Source organism: Meleagris gallopavo, chromosome 13, assembly GCF_905368555.1.
Source record: "Meleagris gallopavo chromosome 13, MGAL_WU_HG_1.1, whole genome shotgun sequence".
Lineage (NCBI taxonomy): Eukaryota > Metazoa > Chordata > Aves > Galliformes > Phasianidae > Meleagris > Meleagris gallopavo.
This window is the reverse complement of record NC_139416.1, coordinates 17,467,902-17,483,725: the sequence shown is the minus strand read 5'-3', so window position 1 is coordinate 17,483,725 and position 15,824 is coordinate 17,467,902. Positions and strand designations below refer to the sequence as shown.

The following is a 15,824-nucleotide window of genomic DNA, read 5'->3' as shown; positions in this document are numbered from 1 at the left end:
TAATGCAGTTCTAATAATTAATTACACACATCCCAATGGCCCCCGAACTCTACCAGAGCTGAGGAACGAGATGGGTTGTGCTTTAGGATGAGAATCTCTCAAACACAAGTGGAAGCAGCGTGCTTTTAGCTATCTCAAGGAAACTAACGCTTCAGAACGATGTTATCTCAGCTGCTAAAACAAAGCTGAGTTCAAATGAAGTCTCTGGCTGGCAGGAATCTTTTTTGGGGATCCAAGGGGTGTGCTGTAATGTGCCAATGTTAGAGAAAGGCAGAGGAATGGTTCAACTACAGTCAGCAGCTAATTATGAAATGCTAATTGCAGCGTTAGACAATGTACAGACTACAATTGCATGTGGCTCGAACACGGAGGAACAGGGAAAAAAGTTTCCATCTGTAATGTCAGTCTGCTGCATTTAAGGAGGAAAAAAAATCATCAGGAAACAATATTTAACAGCATAAGAAGCATCTGTCTATAGAGGCTCATGTTTAAGCCGTGAGTGAAGTGAGAGCACCGAGGTGCAGCTGCAGATCACTGCAGGTTGGATCTCAGCAGAGCCACGGCTATAGGGAACATCTGCATTTGTCCTGAGCACTCCTGGTCACAGATCCTGCATGAGCCCTTCTGCAAATGCTTGCCAGATGGCATCGTTTTGCTGTGGGTAAGGACAGGTTTGCATTTTATTTGTTATTTTTTCCTGTTTTAGGGGTTTTGTTTCTTTTTGGTTTGGCTAGCTCAGCCCAAAAGGCGTGAGATCCCTCTCCTGTTCTTACTGCCTTTTATTTTAAGGAATGTAAAGCTGTAGGATCTATAAAGCATTCTGAGACCTAAAGCATACATGAGAATAGGAAGCACGGATGGATGCTAACGCTGATGTTTTACACCAACAATGTACTATCATGTTCTTCAAAAGAATAATTAATATAACCTGAATGCCAGCTGCTGATGACACCCGCGTACCCAAACAGCTAACACATCACTGTAGTTTAATAAGAGTTAATTGGTCAGAACATCTCATTAATATTTATTCTAAATATTTAGTTGTTGGCTTTTTTCAATGTAACACAGAGCCACTGGGAACGTGAAATTCCAAATTGTTTTAAACATTCCCCAGATCTGAAGGATCAATTTCGGTTCAAGCTTTCACTGCAAGTTTTAAGAACAGTATATACATACACAAATATGTATATACAAATATATACATATACAAATATGTATATACAAATACACATAAATATTTTAGCATCTGTAACCTCAAAGTGTAGGGAATGAGGACTAACATCGGGGACACCAAAAATACTTTCCTTCCAGGAATGCATCCGATGCCTGCTGTTCTCCAATGCAAGACCTCCTGCAGCCACACAAACACACACACAGACACCTTACCACCGGCCTGCTAACCCTCCCTGCCTGCTTCTACTTGCTGTACCAACAGCAGAACCTGTTTGATTTACTCAAGACAGCCATCAGCACGCAAATGATGACATCTAGTGGAGCAGCGAATGCAGCAGCCTGCTGAGGACGGCAGCACAAACATCCCTCGTGCACCACTGCTGCATTTCCATCGCTGCTGCTCGGGGTTTGTGGGGTGCACAACCAGGATCTGCTGCCACGTAGGAGGGGGGCAATCTCTGAGTATGGCAGCTGTTCCTCCTTGCACACTTGAAGGGATTTTCGTGCCGTCTGTTTGATCACAGTGCTCTGATGGTGAACAATATTAACAGCTGGCAATATGTAACCATCTAATCCTAGAACGGCCCGGTTGAAAACAACCCCAATGCTCACACCAGTTCCAACCTCCTGCTGTGTGCAGGTCACCAACCAGCAGCCCAGGCTGCCCAGAGCCACATCCAGCCTGGCCTTGGATGCCTGCAGGGATGGGGCATCCACAGCCTCCTTGGGCAACCTGTTCCAGTGCCTCACCATCCTCTGGGTGAAAAACTTCCTCCTCAAATCCAACCTAAACCTCCCCTGTCTCAGTTTAAAACCATTCCCCCTTGTCTTATCACAGTCCATCCTCGCAAACAGACATATCCCCTCCTGTTTAATAACCAGAGTGTAATTGCCAAGAATATTAAGCGTCTAACTCCTTAATTAAGTTTAACTCCAAATGAACTAACCCAACAAGAAAACGATTAGAGACCAAATCAGAGGGTTTATATTCTGAGTATACTCTGCTGTCTCCCTGCTACTCTTCCCCAGTTACACGAAAGGTACCCTGAGCGACAACACAAAATACAACCACTTCTATTTTCCCCCAGCTTTGAAAGAAAACAGATTCCCAGGGCTGAAAAACATCTCCCCAATCTGAAGGCGCAGCAGATGAAACAAAATACTTTAGGGAATTAAAAAAAAATAAAACAAAACCCACAAGAGAAGATCTATGATCTACGTTCATTTCCTCCCAGAATGTATATATTCATGCAAGATTTGGGTCGCCGTATGAAAGTGAAATTGCACATTTCATATATCTATAGCTGAAAATCGCGATGGCAGCGTTCCATACAGACTATACAAGCGTTTTCATCTGAAACATCTTCATGAAGATTAGGACCTCAAGGACGCCAACCCCGTCCCTACCAATTCCCCTTCCAAATCAAAGGTCTCACGCGCTCACCTTCCTGCACAATAAAAATGCACACGTGCTTTTGAGGCTTCCAATACGTTCACCTTCCAGTTTGGCACATTCCAAATGTCAGGGTTCATTTATGATCAGGCTGAGCAAGCAAAGATCCTCCTATTCCTTTTAGTCCCTCTTTGGGGAGAGCTGCTCCCACACGGCACATCAACCCTCATCCTGCTTTGGAGCAGAACGTACCTGGGTATACGACGTGTTTATTGCCAAGGGATCGATTTACCAGTTGAAATCAAAGCCTGATACTGAAAACAAATGGAATCACCCAATTTGAAGCAATAACGCGTGATCGAAATAAACGGTTCCGACGTGAAGGAGCCGCGGCCAGCAATCACACATCGGGTCATTTCTGATCTCTGCAGCTTTAAAGAGAAATTGATTAAACAGCCTTTTTTTATTTATTTATTTATTTTTAATTTTTTTTACGCAGCAGCACAGTTCAACCCGACAGAACCCGCAGTAAAACCAATGGAAAAAAAAAAAAAAAAGAAAAAAAAAGCAGAGGGTTTTGCTTTCAGCCCCCCCTCCCGAGCCACCCCGTTACATAACCCCTCGCCGCGGTGCCTCAGGATCCCATCTGGATGGCAGTCACTGCCCCACGTGCCGCCAAGAAAAACTCGCTTAGGAATCAACAATGAGAATTTCTCCCCTTCCGAAGGAGTTTGTGGGTTTGGAAAGGGCTGGCACGACAGAAACCTGAACGCTGCGGGAATTTATTTACATTTTACTTGCAGTCTGCTTGAGGCATCTCCCCATAGCGCTTTTTAACCCTTAGGAAACGAAGGAGAGAAAGTTCAAAGCGAAGGAGGAACAACTCCCCAGCTTTCTGGAATTCTGTTTATGGGATGTTGTGGACTCACAGATCCCAGCAAACACGGCCATGAGCCATCAGGGCTGTTATGTCTATGCTGACCCACCTGCTCTGGCTCTCACCATCTCAGGGATCAAATACGTTACAACTCTCACTACTCGTGTCTTTTAAAACCACGCTGCCAAAGTTCAGTTTTCTCATTTGACAGTCTTCGATAGTAATATGATTTCTTCTCTAAAGGCTGCTGAAAGTTTGTCAGTGGAACTTACTTGAAAAAGGATGCTGGATATTGAAATTATCAAAGATAACTCCACCATAATTTTTTTTATATATGCATTGAGCCCAAGCAATGCTGGGGAGCCGTCGGCCTCCAGTACAAGCAGCAATAGCAAGGAACGCTCCTGGCTCAGACCCCAGAGGGGCACCTGCCCTGCAGACAGCTGTAACCCTGCAGAAGGGTCTACAAATGGAGAAATCAGTCCAAAGAAAACAGTGATCAGCACAGTGTGATGCAAAAGTCTTCCCTTTCACTTGAAACTCCATAGCCTGGATGGATCTGCAGTGCTGATGGAGAAGATCCTTGGTCTTTGCTGTCGATGCTAACCCTTCTCACTGACGTCACTGGGGATTCTTCCTACAGGAATCTGCAGTGGCATCTGAAATCCACCTAACAATCCCTTGGTTTTCATTCTATAGCTATAATGCAAACAAATTACCTTATTTGTAGCAGGAATTCTCACATATCCTTCTAACTAACGATGCAATTTTGACGCTTTTTACATTATACCCTCCTGAAGCAACATTTGAAATCGCTAAGGAAACTCTTTTTACATTCATAGACTGATCTGTTTTAGCAGAGCAGGGCACTTCAGCACGTACATTAAGTCTGGCCAGAGCGCAGAAGCATTAACAGGATGGAACAATCACGTTTAAGCCGTAAAGAGATGGTCCAAGTGACCTCATGTATTAGTTTTCTTCTTTCTCTAGAGCCCATGAACTCGCACATGCTTGACAGCACATCGTGCACAATCAAGTTACATGCAGTCACAGCTACAACTGACAGGCTAGGCAGTTGGAAATGGAAAACTAAATTCATTGCTTTTACAATGCGGGAACCACACGAGAAGTGTGAGACGGAGAGAGAAAACACCCTGCAAACAATTTATTTCTTCTTCCCCCAAAACTGCCACCTTTATTTCAGTTTATTAAACAGTAACTGGCTAGGAAAGTAATTGAAATACACATAAGCACCCAGGAAAGAAGAAAACAACAGCCAGCAGTAAATTATAGTGCTTACATAAAGTCAGTAAGCAAGGGCCAGCAGTGATGCCATTTATGAGAACTGCGGTGCTGAGATAAACTCGATGGGTTCTCATATTATCTTCTCGCCTAGCCTCAAAAGAGGTTATCACTTCCCTCCATGTGGCAGCATTTAATTGATTCACAAAGCAGCAGCTATTTGGAACTGAAGCCAGACTTCTGCAGCTCTCAGGAAGACAACGTGTTTGCAACAAGCAGCACTGCTGCATCAAGGCCTTTCCTGAGGGTGCTGTACCAAAAAAATAATGCTTTTTGGATATCAGAAGAGCATAACAGAAATGCTTTCTTTCCCTTCTTTTCATTTAGAGATGTGCTGAGCTCTCAGACTCTGCTTCTCGCTCTCTGCTTGAGGTATGAGATAGCTCAGCAACTCTGCAGACTCCTCCTGCTCTCTCCCTGAGTTCTCCCTGTAGCAGTTACCACCATCACAGAAAGAAGCAAAAGCAGCTTTTCTGAACTTGTCAGATGGATGTGGTCCACTTAGTGAGATTCAGAGCGGAGGTTTTGAATAGCACTCAGCTCAGGAGAATCTGCTTCAGCTTCCCCATCTGCCACAGGCATGATGCTGCAGATTTGGGCTAATCCTTGTTTACTTATATTCAACCCTTTGAACTGTGAAATGGAGTTTGTCCTACCTCTAAACCATGATCTGGCAGTCAAGAAGTGCACTGCAACATTTAATAACACCCCTGTCCTCAAAGGAAAGGGCTGAAGTGAGTTCATATTTCCAAACTGCTCCATAGTATTTATTACTAGGAGAAGAAAATCTTGGCAAAAAGTATTTCCAGGGACCACAAGATTAGCTCATCCATGTGGACACAAACCACACAACTTCTTCTCTGAATGCTATAGCTTGGAAGACTAGTTAACGTCCTATATATAACAAAGAAACAGAAGCATGGGTTAAACAGAAAGCATCAGCAATCCTGATGGAATCCACCATCGAGCTGCGTGGCTCCAGTTGCTCAGAACCAGGACTTCAGCAATCCACGGTGCAGTTATGTGCAATACTGTGTTGTACCACTGTACACATGCCATATATTCTAGGGCAATATTCCAACATGAGACACATGTGAAGCCCAGGTAATGAAAAGAAGACGCAGTGTAAAACAAGCTTAAAGAGATTAGGAAGGAGAAATGGAGACTAAAAAGTGTAATTTATAAAAACATTAAAAAAAAAAAAGCAAAGACGTTCTGCATTTGTAGAACACACTCTGAGTAACAGCAATGTTTATATAAAACATTCTGTGTAATGACAGAAGTCTGATGCATCTCCTAGGACAGATCCACTGCTGAGAAATACCAGAGCTGGTCTGTGAGATGCAACCTCTTACCTTTCTTCCATCACATAAAAGCATGACGATGCTGATGGAAGATGGAACATAAGCATGCTGTGCTTATTACCCACACTATTATTAAGATCAAAATCTTCATTAAAGAACAAGTGAGAATTGAAAACATGAGTGAATGACTGTGACCAGCAGATTCTCCAGGATAGGCTCCAAGCTGCTGAAACTGGCCCAACCTGCACAATGTGCACGAGTACATGGACACAAACACACACGCTGTTCCATGCAGCACACACTACACAAACAGGAGTCAAATGTGTTTCCTATTAAACAGATGTGGGTGGTCTGCTCCTCCATCTGAAGCAGTATCGCCTTGATTCATTTTGTAAAGCAACACAGTGCTTAATTCTATCTGAACAGCTCTCTGAAGAGCTCTCTTCTATCAAAGTGTATTAATATCTTTCAGCTCGTAAAATATAAAGATGAAATAAGTGTTAACCCATGAACTGAAGGTCAATGCAATTCACTCTACAAAGCAGTCCAGGAAGCAGACAGGGAAATTCAGCAGTACAGTACTGAACTGACAAGGGCTGCAGCCAGACATAACCACAGGATCCTATCAGGAGGACTTTTGGTGTCCATCAACACAACAGAACCTAAGGGCACAGCCCTCCCTTCACACAGTCAGAGAGTCTACATCTCTTTCTTCCACCCAGCCCCTCGTTTTGCATTTCACTTGTAGATACTGACCGTGTCTCCTCTTGTCAAATGTGGCCAAAATTGACAAATATGTTAAAAAATGACAGGTGAGAGCCTGCAGAAACAAGTGTGCAGATGCAAGAGAGTCACAGAACCGAGGCACTAACAGCAAACAAGGAGTAATTCCTCTTATTTCTTTTCCATTCCAGTACTCCTATTTTATACAATGAGGACTAATCACAATGGTGGTGATCTTGAAAGGCCAAACGTGAATTTTGTGTTACACACTGAAGATCAGAATTGTTGATGTCCTTATATTTCATGAGAAAATGTCTATGTTTTCAGTAGGGCTGAAGTAATGAGCTACTTAATGACACAGAGTGCCTTTAAGTCATTTTGGTTCCTTGCCTAAAAACTTTCCTCACTACTGCTGCCACCCCACAAGCACATTTTATACCACAAATGAAAATGTATACTTCCAAAGATAAACTTTCATCTCCCTGTGGTGAACCTTATGCAGCACACTAAGAATTTTTCATAGACATGCATCCATTCGTTCTCTATAGCTTCTGCACATTAGTCAAAATATTTCCTATTAAATACAGATTGGGATGTCTTCTTTGCCTTCTGGAAGAAGAGAAAAGAAGAAATAGCTTTCCACTGACAAAACTTAAAGAAACCTGAAACAAAAGGAAAGATATAATCCTTTCCGCATTGGTTTGAGCACTGCTAGCTAGGATTGGCAAAAGCAAGGCTGATGACATTAGATTTTCATTTAAGTTTAAAACAACGCACCAAAGTAGTACCGCTCAGAGCAGAAGCAAACCACGCAGTCAGGATAACAACATAACTTGTCCCCATGCCAGCACCGCACTCAGTTTTTGGTAGAATTTATGGAGCAACGCATCACAGAATCATGGAATCACAGAATGGCTTGGGTTGGAAGGGACCCCAAGGACCATGAAGCTCCTACCCACCTCACCACAGGCAGAGCCACCAACCTCCACATTTCATAGCAGCCCAGGCTGCCCAGGGCCCCATCCCACCTGGCCTTGAACACCTCCAGGGATGGACGGGGCATCCACACCTCTCTGGGCAGCTGTTCCAGCACCTCACCGCTCTCATAGCAAAGAACTTCTCCTGATATCCAACCTCAACCTTTCTTCCTTCAACTTCAAACCACTTCCCTTGTCCTGCTGTTATCTCCCCTTTCAAAGAGTTGATTTTCCTCCTGTTTGTAGGCTCCCTTTAGGTACTGAAAGGCTGCCATGAGGTCACCCTGCAGCCTTCTCTTCTCCAAGCCCAGCTCCCTCAGCCTGTCATCAATAACATCACCAATAAGAACCAGATGGGCTCTGCAGTAGTACTGCCAAGCAGGCACGGAGTGCCGGGGCTCTTCTCACCGCCCCTCTGACAAATGGAAGGATGAAATGGATGAAATTCTGGCACAGCTGAACTCAACAGGAGTTGTACAACGCAGCCAGAACCTCATCCTTAAATGTTATATGAGGCATTTATCCATATGCTCTCTCACATCACAGCAAATTCATAATCTGCCTCCCGAAACCAAATCGCATTTTAAATGAATTATTGGTAGTGATAAAATAACACGAAATCATTGTTTGTGGGCCAGTGCTGTTCCTAGTAAATTTATTGCTTCATAAAGTTTACATGAATTCTCTTTAGTTGTCACTATAGATGCAAATCTCAACAGCCATTAACATCCAGTCACCCAAACCAACAAACTGTGGGCAGGTTCATGCAGGGCACAGCTGTTTCCAGAGGCACACAGCCTCCAGTTGGTTACATATTGGTTCCAAAAGAAAGCAATGCGCCAGTCAATGTGCAGAAGGAACTTTCAGAACTGTGCTTATGGCACAAAAGACACAAACCCAGCAGCTCCTAAGTCCATCACTCAGAATGCTGCTGCTTATGGCCAGCAGTTGGTTGCACTCCTGCCACTGCACACCTTTCCCAGCTGCAGAGATCACCTTTGCCATCCCATTTCTTTAGGATCGCAATGCCTCACAGAAATGACATGCCCCTACCATTAGCTCACACACATTCCTTCCCAACATCCACCTTTTCAAATCTGCCTAGGTTTAAAAACAATGTAACACAGTCATTTGCACTGATGAGATCAATAGATTAAAAAAAAAAAAAAAGCTTAGGAGATTCAAATTCCTTTGGATCATAATCTCTTCTACAAATACAGATTTAATGTGATTGCAGTACAAGCCTGACATCTGCTTCAGGTACACAAAAAGACAATTGGCCTAATGCAGCAAACTGAATGGTTATTGCCTATTACCATCCCTGAGATAGCCAGTAAACTACTAGAAATGAAAACAGGTCAATAGGAGTTTATTTCTTGGCTCAGTTTGGAGTATAGAAAGCAGAGCAGTATCATCATCAAACACTCTTCTGTGTAACTATTAAACCCATTGCCTTACCAGAAGCATAAAAACAAAACATCAAATTCTTCAAACAGCAATGGAAATAAGCTCTCTCTGGCTATGTTCTTAAGCCTTAACTGGCATTTCAAATTGGCAATGGCATACAAAACATTGTAGTGTAACAAATTATTCCTTCTCTACTAATCCACGGGTGACCTACATAAGATCTGGCTATAAAGAGTGAGATCTGGTTCAATGATCAAGTTGGTCATTTTCAGACACTCAATTCTTCACTCATGTTTAAATCTCTCCTCCCTCTACGCAGCATACACAGAAAGGCATCACACAAGAGCTGAAGCACTGTATCAGATGCGTGTCTGCAAGGCCTTCACCTACTGCCTTTGCAGTAAAATATTTACACCACAGCACGAGGAAGAGACTTGGCTGTCCTCATTAATGCATTCACCAAGTAATCCTCTACTAGAAGCCACTGTATCAGAGTGAGATGCGTATATTCAGATTCTTCTTCACTCCTAACTAGGGGCTATGCTTACTATATTCTATATGCAAAACACTTTTAATACCTCTCACACTGCCAAAAGCTGCATCTGCTATGTAAGTAATATCTGTTAGTTACTGCACATAGCTTTAATTACCAAAAAAATTCACACACAGTGCAACAGACAGCAGTACATCAACATGGTGTGAATTCTTGCTGTGAATCCACAGACTTTGTGACACTTAACCTCTCTTCAAAAGAGATTGCAATTTTTTTCCATCTCGACATCAGAGTGACTTTTGAAATAATAAACACAAATGAAAAGCAAAAACCTGAGATGAAAGGCTATTATTTTGAACATGTGAGCAGTATTTAAATGCCCCTGTTCATTGTAGGGGAGTTGGACTAGATGACCTTTTAGGGTCCCTTCCAACTCCTTGAGATCCTATGGTTCTATGAATAACTAAATAACTAACTCGTTTCCTTTTATGATCTCTTTCAATTAAGCCAAAGATTATTTGCTACACTTGGTGTGCTCGCAGCTGCTAGCTGCAATTAAATCTGAATTCAGATTTTGATATTGAGGCATTTCTGGCCCACAACAAGCCAACTTAAAGAACTTAAAGCAGTCCATTAGGATTCCTCCATAAGCAACAGCTGAAAAGCCATTTGTCTGGCAACACACTCCATTCTCACATAGCACAACTGGAAGAGGCCCACAGTTGCTGTCTTACCAATGCAGAAGAAACTGGAAACTTTCAGTATTATACTCACAGCGGATTCCATATATCATGAGTGGATCGAGCTGCTTCTTGCCATGCTTCCCCTGGCCTGAAAGGTTGGAGATGGCCTGAATTTCCCGATGGAAGAGATAATCGAGCAACGTCAGCGCCATCTTCTCGGCCGTGCGGCAGTTGGTGCTGATGTGCAGCATGTCAGCAGGGGTGATGGGGCAACGGACCCGCATCTCAGGGTTATTTTCATCTCCAAGCCACGTCCCATTGGGGTAATCCTCTAGAAACAGAGATTACGGAAATTGTTATCGTGACCAGGAATGTAAGAGTCAGGTTCAGGTAGCAGCCAACATTTAAGTTCTGTTTTCTTGGTAGTCTCCATAAGCTTCTTTCAGATCTAGAATGACTGATAGGCTCATAGATTTGTTGTGGATAAAAAGTTAATTCTCAAATCCGCATCAACAGCAAGCAAAGCAGTTACCATTAACATCCTACAGCAGGAATGCAGTGCAATTAGTCCAAACGTCTAATTTGCTCTCACACAGCTTTCAAAAGTGTCTCATGTTAGAAGCCAGCAGCTGAAAGCACGCTGTATTCACAGTGCTCTCATTTTTCACCAAGTTAGTCATTCCTCAAAAATGAATTACTGCAACCCCGCAACGTTCTCAAAGTAGAGCTAATTCCAACCAGCTAGAGCTTTGAACCACATTTCTCCCCAAAAGCATCAGATTAAAACACGTCTAAGCAAGATTATAAATTTAAGAAGTTATACTCAATAGTGGTCAATACCTTATCTGATCATTTACAAAAACAGTATTTTAAGTAATAGCAATCATTCAAAATGTAGCCAGAGACTCCAATCAAAATTTTGTTTTTCCCCTCAAATTTACTGGCCAGCATTCTATATTATTTCCTAAAAGCACAGCTTACCAAGGAATAGTCCCAGCACAAAGATAATAAATGAATCATTAGTCATCTCCCCAGTGCATCTTCCCTTCTAGTCAAGGATGAGGTCATTAGCAGGGCAATATATTTTAATTTTAATCACTGCCAGAACTGCACCTAACTTCTCTGTGTATGCACACACACTACTCTGTAAGTACATCTGCAGAAGATTTTTGAATTTGCCACAGTGTCTCACTTTGAGGGGGAAAAAAAACTATTCACCTTAAGAGATATCAAGCCTTCAATGTAAACAAATCTTTGGTAATGCCAGAAGTTAGTGGATATGAAACTAACAAGGAACTGGAAGAGAGCTCAGAGGGATGACCAATCACTAATGGAGGATGGGATGCAACACACGACAGAGGGTGAGATGCTCATTCCAAATGAAACCAGAATTCCCAGTACAAATGTTGACAACATCAGTGGGAATTGGGAAAAACAACCACTGACAGAGGCCATTTGATTTCTGTGTTTGCTCTTAGTAGAGTAAAACACAAAGCCTCCTGACTTGGGAACCCTTCGCTTCTCCTGCCCTAGAGCATTACAGCACCTTCCCACTGCTTCATATATCCTCAAAAAGGTAAAAATGAGAAAAAGGCAATCAATTATATGATATATCCCACACAAAATGCCTTTGAAATGGAGCTTTATGGCATTTACAAAGCCATAAAGTCCTGTCTTGCATAATCCCTTTAGTCAACGAAGTGACAGAAGTCCAACAGACGAGCACTCTTCGTATTGAAGCCCAAGCAATCAGCAGCTTTCCCTCTAACAACTGGTACACGCTGTCAGCCTGCATTTCACCAGGCCGTAAGCCAAGAAGATACGCAATAAAACCTACCATAAAAGCAGCTCCAACACACAGAACACTTTTTCAATACGACCTTCAGGTTGGGTCACACCACTGCTGTCAGATGTAATTTCACTGCAATGAATTATGACACTACGGAGCAAACGTTAGATTGTGCAACGGTGATGTATCATTACAAAGAACAGATTATCAAATATAATAATGTCTGAGGAAAAATACTTATCACTGACATACGGAGCAGCTAGCCCCTCAAATTTATTTCTGATGAAATCAGAATTTAATGCTCTGTTCTGAATGTATTGTTATATGCCTCTTTCTATTCATACGTATGTAAAGTACTTCATATATATGTTTTTGCTTGTACCTAAATGATGTAATAAAGCACACGGGTGGTTTTCTGTCCACAGCACCACGTGCCATCTGAAAAATAAGGTGGTTCAGATTAATTACGACTTGTTTCGAATACCACTGTGTCTGGCCTTACCACAAGTCTGGTTAACATTATCAGGGAAAACAACATTCTATTCCTGAAGACAAATGGAGTGTTTGATAAAAATTTGGACAGAGCTGGCAAAGCAAAGATGTCATTGGAGAGATGTGGATGTTTTTCAAAAGAAAACCTAGGAAGCAAAAGGAAGGTGCTACACGTCTTCCAAACCTCACTACTTTACCAGTTCACACCATTACCATTAGGTGTAAGTAATTAATACATTGGGAAAACCTTTCATCTGTACTCTTGCTATCAGCCTACATCAACCAAAGATTTTTATCAATTTGCAAAATCATCATTTGTGTGGTTTTGTCTCTTTTTCTCTACTGGCACCAAGTCCAGAACATACTGTTTTCACCACATGCAACTGTCCTTTTATTGCTAGCAGCCTGCAAAAAAGACACTGCCTTGTTATTCTGACCTATGAATGCAAGCCCCACGTGAAATTCTTTCTTGTATTTCCATCCTGCTTTAAGAAGCTCAACTGAAAGCTTCCTTTTGTCTGCAGAAATACAAGGAATCATTAAAGAAAATGATGTGTAGGAAATTACCAGTGGTATTTACATACATCCACTCAATGTTGATGCCAACACTTCCATTCAGTCCAAACTAACCTGGTTTGAATATGCCATATTAATTCATTCTCTGCAGTCTTCTAAATGAAATTCTTCCTGTCCAAACGAAACCTGAACAGTACCAAAATGCTGATGGTAATGAGAGACCGATGATTCAGAAGAGCACAGTAACCTAACAAAATTCTGACAGCTCTATGGATGTGCCCAGCCTTTTCCTCTCCTCTCCCTCTCCCATACACTCCAGGTCACATACATAAACATACATACATAACCATCACCCAAAGCCTTCAAAGCTGAGGTCCACAAGCTTTGCTGTGTAATCATTTTGTATCAGTGGAACTTACACGAGTGAAGTTACACTATCTTGCTGATCTACCTGATGGCACACAAGCTAAAATTCTCCTTATTGTGTATGAAAATATCTGACTTTTAAGGCAAGGCTGGATCAGGCTGTGGGCAACCTGATGGAGCTGTGGATGTCCCTGTTTGGAGTAGGGCAGTTGGACGAGGTGACCTCTGGGGGTCTCTTCCAACCCTATGGATTCTGTGACTGTGAAAATATTATCCATACTGAACTGTCAGCACATCTGGCACCTCGTACACAACAACTACGAAAAGACTGACAGCCAAAATAATGGTGAGGAGAGAAAGAAGAGTGCCAGTTATGAGGGAACTGGCTCTGAATGAGTGGAGAAAAGAGACTGAACAGGGAGAGGGACAAAAAGACAGAGTTTGATGGACGTTCTTTTCTCTGAGCAATTATTTAGCACATAAATACTATTGATTAAAGCTACTTCATTCAAAGCTTCCAGCACTCAAGCCTCCTTTTATGCTCACTGTAATGGTTCCTGATGTGAATTATCAGGCATTATATTTATATCTAGATAGGATCTAGATGAGCCGGGTTATTTAGTACATACATAGCAATACTCAGATACTGAGCCAGGACTCCACCAGGCACTGCACAATCACAGCAGCACAGCTTCTACTCTTTAAAGACTGCCAAAAGACAACGAACACACAAAGGGCTGGGAAGGAAAAATACAGTCAGATAACACACTTTGCTTAAAAACCAGCACATATAAATGCACGCACTCATCTGCATGCCAGGATAAACACAAACCTCTCTGGTTTCACCCTGAAAGATTTTTCTTTCATTAATTTTCCTAATGGCTCTGCTGTTCCAATTAAACTCTGGCATACAGAATGCACTCTGCAGAGGAGCTCCACCATGAGATATGTGCTGCAGAAAGGTGCTTCCTTACACTTCTGTACGCCAAATACTGTATCACCAGCAAAGTGGCTCTCGATCATTCCTATTTCCAGTGTTAAAAGTCCTGATGTTTTTATCTGATTTGCTCTCTGCACTCAGAAACTCATTTCAATGACAGACAATCTAAGTTTCTGGTTTCTCTTCACTGTTTTTTTTTTCAAGATCAGAAAATTTGCCTTTATCTCCATCCTGCTGAATCCAGAACTAGTTTGCCTTGCAATGCTGTTTTCAAATCTTTTTGACTCTATTAAGTCCATTCTTTTTATCTCAGAACACAGTTGACCGTTTCTCTGTGACCAGAGAACGCAATGGTCTCAGCAAGCACGTGTGAGCAGGCAGAGGAGGCTGGGGCTGCTACACAGCCATGTACTGCTGCAGAAACAGTGCAGGGAGCTTCGAGGTCAGCATCCAAACCCCAGTGCCAAGAGCACAGCCATCAGACAAGAGCCACTGCAGATTTCATGCCTGGTCTCACCATGCACATGTGTGTCCACCCAGTGCAGACCCTGCACTGCTATTCGCATCTTTCCACTGGGACATGTTCCCTTATTCAACATATAAGCATCAGCAGTAAGACCAGAAATAAAGCTGGGCTTTGCTCTCTCACCGTGTGTTGTCAACCATTCCTTTAAAACAAAGGCAAACAAGATGAAGCACCTGCCCACATAAATACTGGAATTAACCCATTCCATGACTCACTGTGGTTGCATTTGAAAGGCAGGATGGAAGCTGGTACTTGCAGCAGAAAAAAACAAACACCTGGTAGCTGCCACAGAAAGGCAGAAAGATGACTTGAGCTCAAAACAAAAAGAAGCCCCCACTCCTGGAGACATTAAGTAATATTCTGGTTGACGTGTGGGAGATTCTGCATCTTTTTTAAGTAAACTCCTGTCAAACAGCTGGAGTGCTTTGCCCCTGCAAGGGTTCATGGGGGTGTGATTAGCAGAGAGCTCCCAGTAATCCAAACTCAATGCAGCCCCATTCCTATAGCTTTCTTTGGCTTTAACCCATCAGTAAGTTCGTGAGGTCTGATCTGTGCTCACATCAGCTGTGCACACTGCTATTTTAAGGATGGAAAACGTTTGCTGCGTGAAGGTTCACTCTTGCTGTCTGCATGTGGACATAAGGTGCTCAGCAGGAAAAGCAGAAGAGTTGTAAGCGATGATATAAAACGCAGGATTCCATCTTAGCAGAGAACTAAAAGTCCTGTAGAGAAGTCTTGGCCACTTATAAAACAGCTGTTTGGTATCACACTTCAAAAGTAGTGAGCTCTGTTAAATACTACTATTGGAAAATAACTGCTTCAGAGGCAAAGCTGAAGAGACAGATTGTGACTAAGCAATTTTC

At 42.5% G+C, this 15,824-nt stretch overlaps 1 protein-coding gene across 7 annotated transcripts in view; it reads right to left on the bottom strand.

The window, feature by feature from the left end:
- BANP (BTG3 associated nuclear protein) overlaps positions 1-15,824 on the bottom strand; it is a 127,426-nt gene that overhangs the window by 78,401 nt on the left and 33,201 nt on the right. For all 7 annotated transcript variants that reach the window (XM_085234800.1, XM_085234802.1, XM_085234801.1 and 4 more), the window contains one exon: positions 10,424-10,663. In XM_085234800.1, the coding sequence (XP_085090926.1) occupies positions 10,424-10,663 (240 nt within the window). The remainder of the gene's footprint in view (positions 1-10,423; positions 10,664-15,824) is intronic.